The 1,582-nt window shown below is 44.2% G+C and overlaps 1 protein-coding gene across 1 annotated transcript in view; it reads left to right on the top strand.

Annotated features, from left to right (window-relative positions):
• ZSCAN4 (zinc finger and SCAN domain containing 4) overlaps positions 1 to 1,246 on the top strand; it is a 2,415-nt gene extending 1,169 nt beyond the window's left edge. Inside the window, exon 3 of the mRNA XM_081817812.1 lies at positions 42 to 1,246. Coding sequence (XP_081673938.1) covers positions 42 to 1,068 — 1,027 coding nt within the window. The 3' untranslated portion in view covers positions 1,069 to 1,246. The remainder of the gene's footprint in view (positions 1 to 41) is intronic.
• The last annotated feature ends 336 nt before the right edge of the window (positions 1,247 to 1,582 follow it).

Genomic DNA, 1,582 nt, shown 5'->3' with positions numbered 1-1,582 from the left:
ATTATTTTTCAAGTGGTCTTGGAACAATTTATGATCAACAGGCACTGCAGTGATTGGTCGACTTTGAAAAAGAAATGGGAATCCAGTGGCAGAAATTTTGAGAAATTCATGGAAGATCTGAGTGATAGTTCTGTGAAGCCACCTGACTTAGTCCATGTCCACATGCAGGGACAGGAAGCCCTCTTTTCTGAGAATATGCCCTTAAAAGAAGTCATTGTCCATCTAACAAAACAGCTGTCAAAAGCATCCCCAGCAGGGACAAATATGAGGATGCCCTCCTGGACTCCCCAAGATACTTCCTTGGAAACAGGACAAGGAGATAAAGATAAAAAAAATGGAGACAACATTTATCACATGAATGACAGTATTACTAGTCAAGGCAATGAAATACCTTCCCTGCTCATTATCCAGGAAGAGGACTGTCCTAGGCTTGAAGAGGACAGTGTTTCTTTGAAGAATCTGCTCAGCTCTGGAAGAGCAGGTATAGGCACATCCAGGTCCAAGGAAGGGTCCCTGAAGGGACCCTCATATCAAGATGCCCTTATAGAGGGGGGACCAGGGTTTCTCTCTCAGTCAATCCAGGTCACCCCTGAGCCTGTTCCTCCTACCCACCAGAGAACTGAGGGGAGCTCCACATGTGGGGGACACCAAGGAAGATGCCATGCAGCCCACAACTCATACAGATGTGAAAAGTGTCCCAAGATCTTTAGGTATTTCTCTCAGCTAAAAGCCCATCAGAGAAGACACGATAACGAGAGGACATTTACTTGTGCTGAGTGTAACAAAGGCTTCTTCCAAGCATCAGACCTACATGTGCATCAGAAGATTCATGCAGAAGAGAAGCCTTTCACGTGCAGCACCTGTGAAAAATCCTTCAGCCACAAAACCAACCTCCTGGCACATGAGAGAATCCACACAGGGGAGAAGCCCTATGAATGCTCCCTCTGCCATAGAAGGTACCGCCAGTCGTCCACCTACCACCGCCACCTGAGGACTCACCAGAAAAGTGCCTTCAAAGGTGTTCCTTCCACACCAGAAGCTTCCTCGGGTGCAGCCCCAATGGAATGATACATGAGTATCAATGCAAATATGTATATTTCCGTAGTACTTCCCTATTTAGAACATATACTTTCCTGATTATATTTTCCATTTATTGTCTTCACTAAAAAGTTTAAGGAGGAATTTCTCAGTTCACTAGAGTATCTCAGGTGCCTAGAAAAGTGGCTGACAAATTTCAAATAAACAATATCTGTTGAATAAAAAATAAATAAATAAATAAAAAATAAAATAAACAATAGGGTTAAGTATATTTAGCGTAGTAAACATGTTGCAGAGACAGTTTGCATCCACTAAATATTCCCTGCTCTCTACTTCTCCCAGCCTGCCTTGCAGTTAGTTTTGAGACTTATGAACAGAAAATACGGTGAGCAGAAGTAGCAGGTGTCACTTCCGGGCGGAGGCTCTTAGGAGCTAGTGTCTTCCTCCATCTTTCTACTGTGTTGCCATGGTGTCCTTGGAGGCCACATGTTCCAGATGGTGTCACTACCAGATGGAAGGAGGCTTCCCCACTCCCATCAATCTT

This window comes from Leptonychotes weddellii, chromosome 1 (genome assembly GCF_054177405.1).
Source record: "Leptonychotes weddellii isolate Sample4059 chromosome 1, ASM5417740v2, whole genome shotgun sequence".
Lineage (NCBI taxonomy): Eukaryota > Metazoa > Chordata > Mammalia > Carnivora > Phocidae > Leptonychotes > Leptonychotes weddellii.
This window is presented reverse-complemented; position numbering and strand designations above follow the sequence as displayed.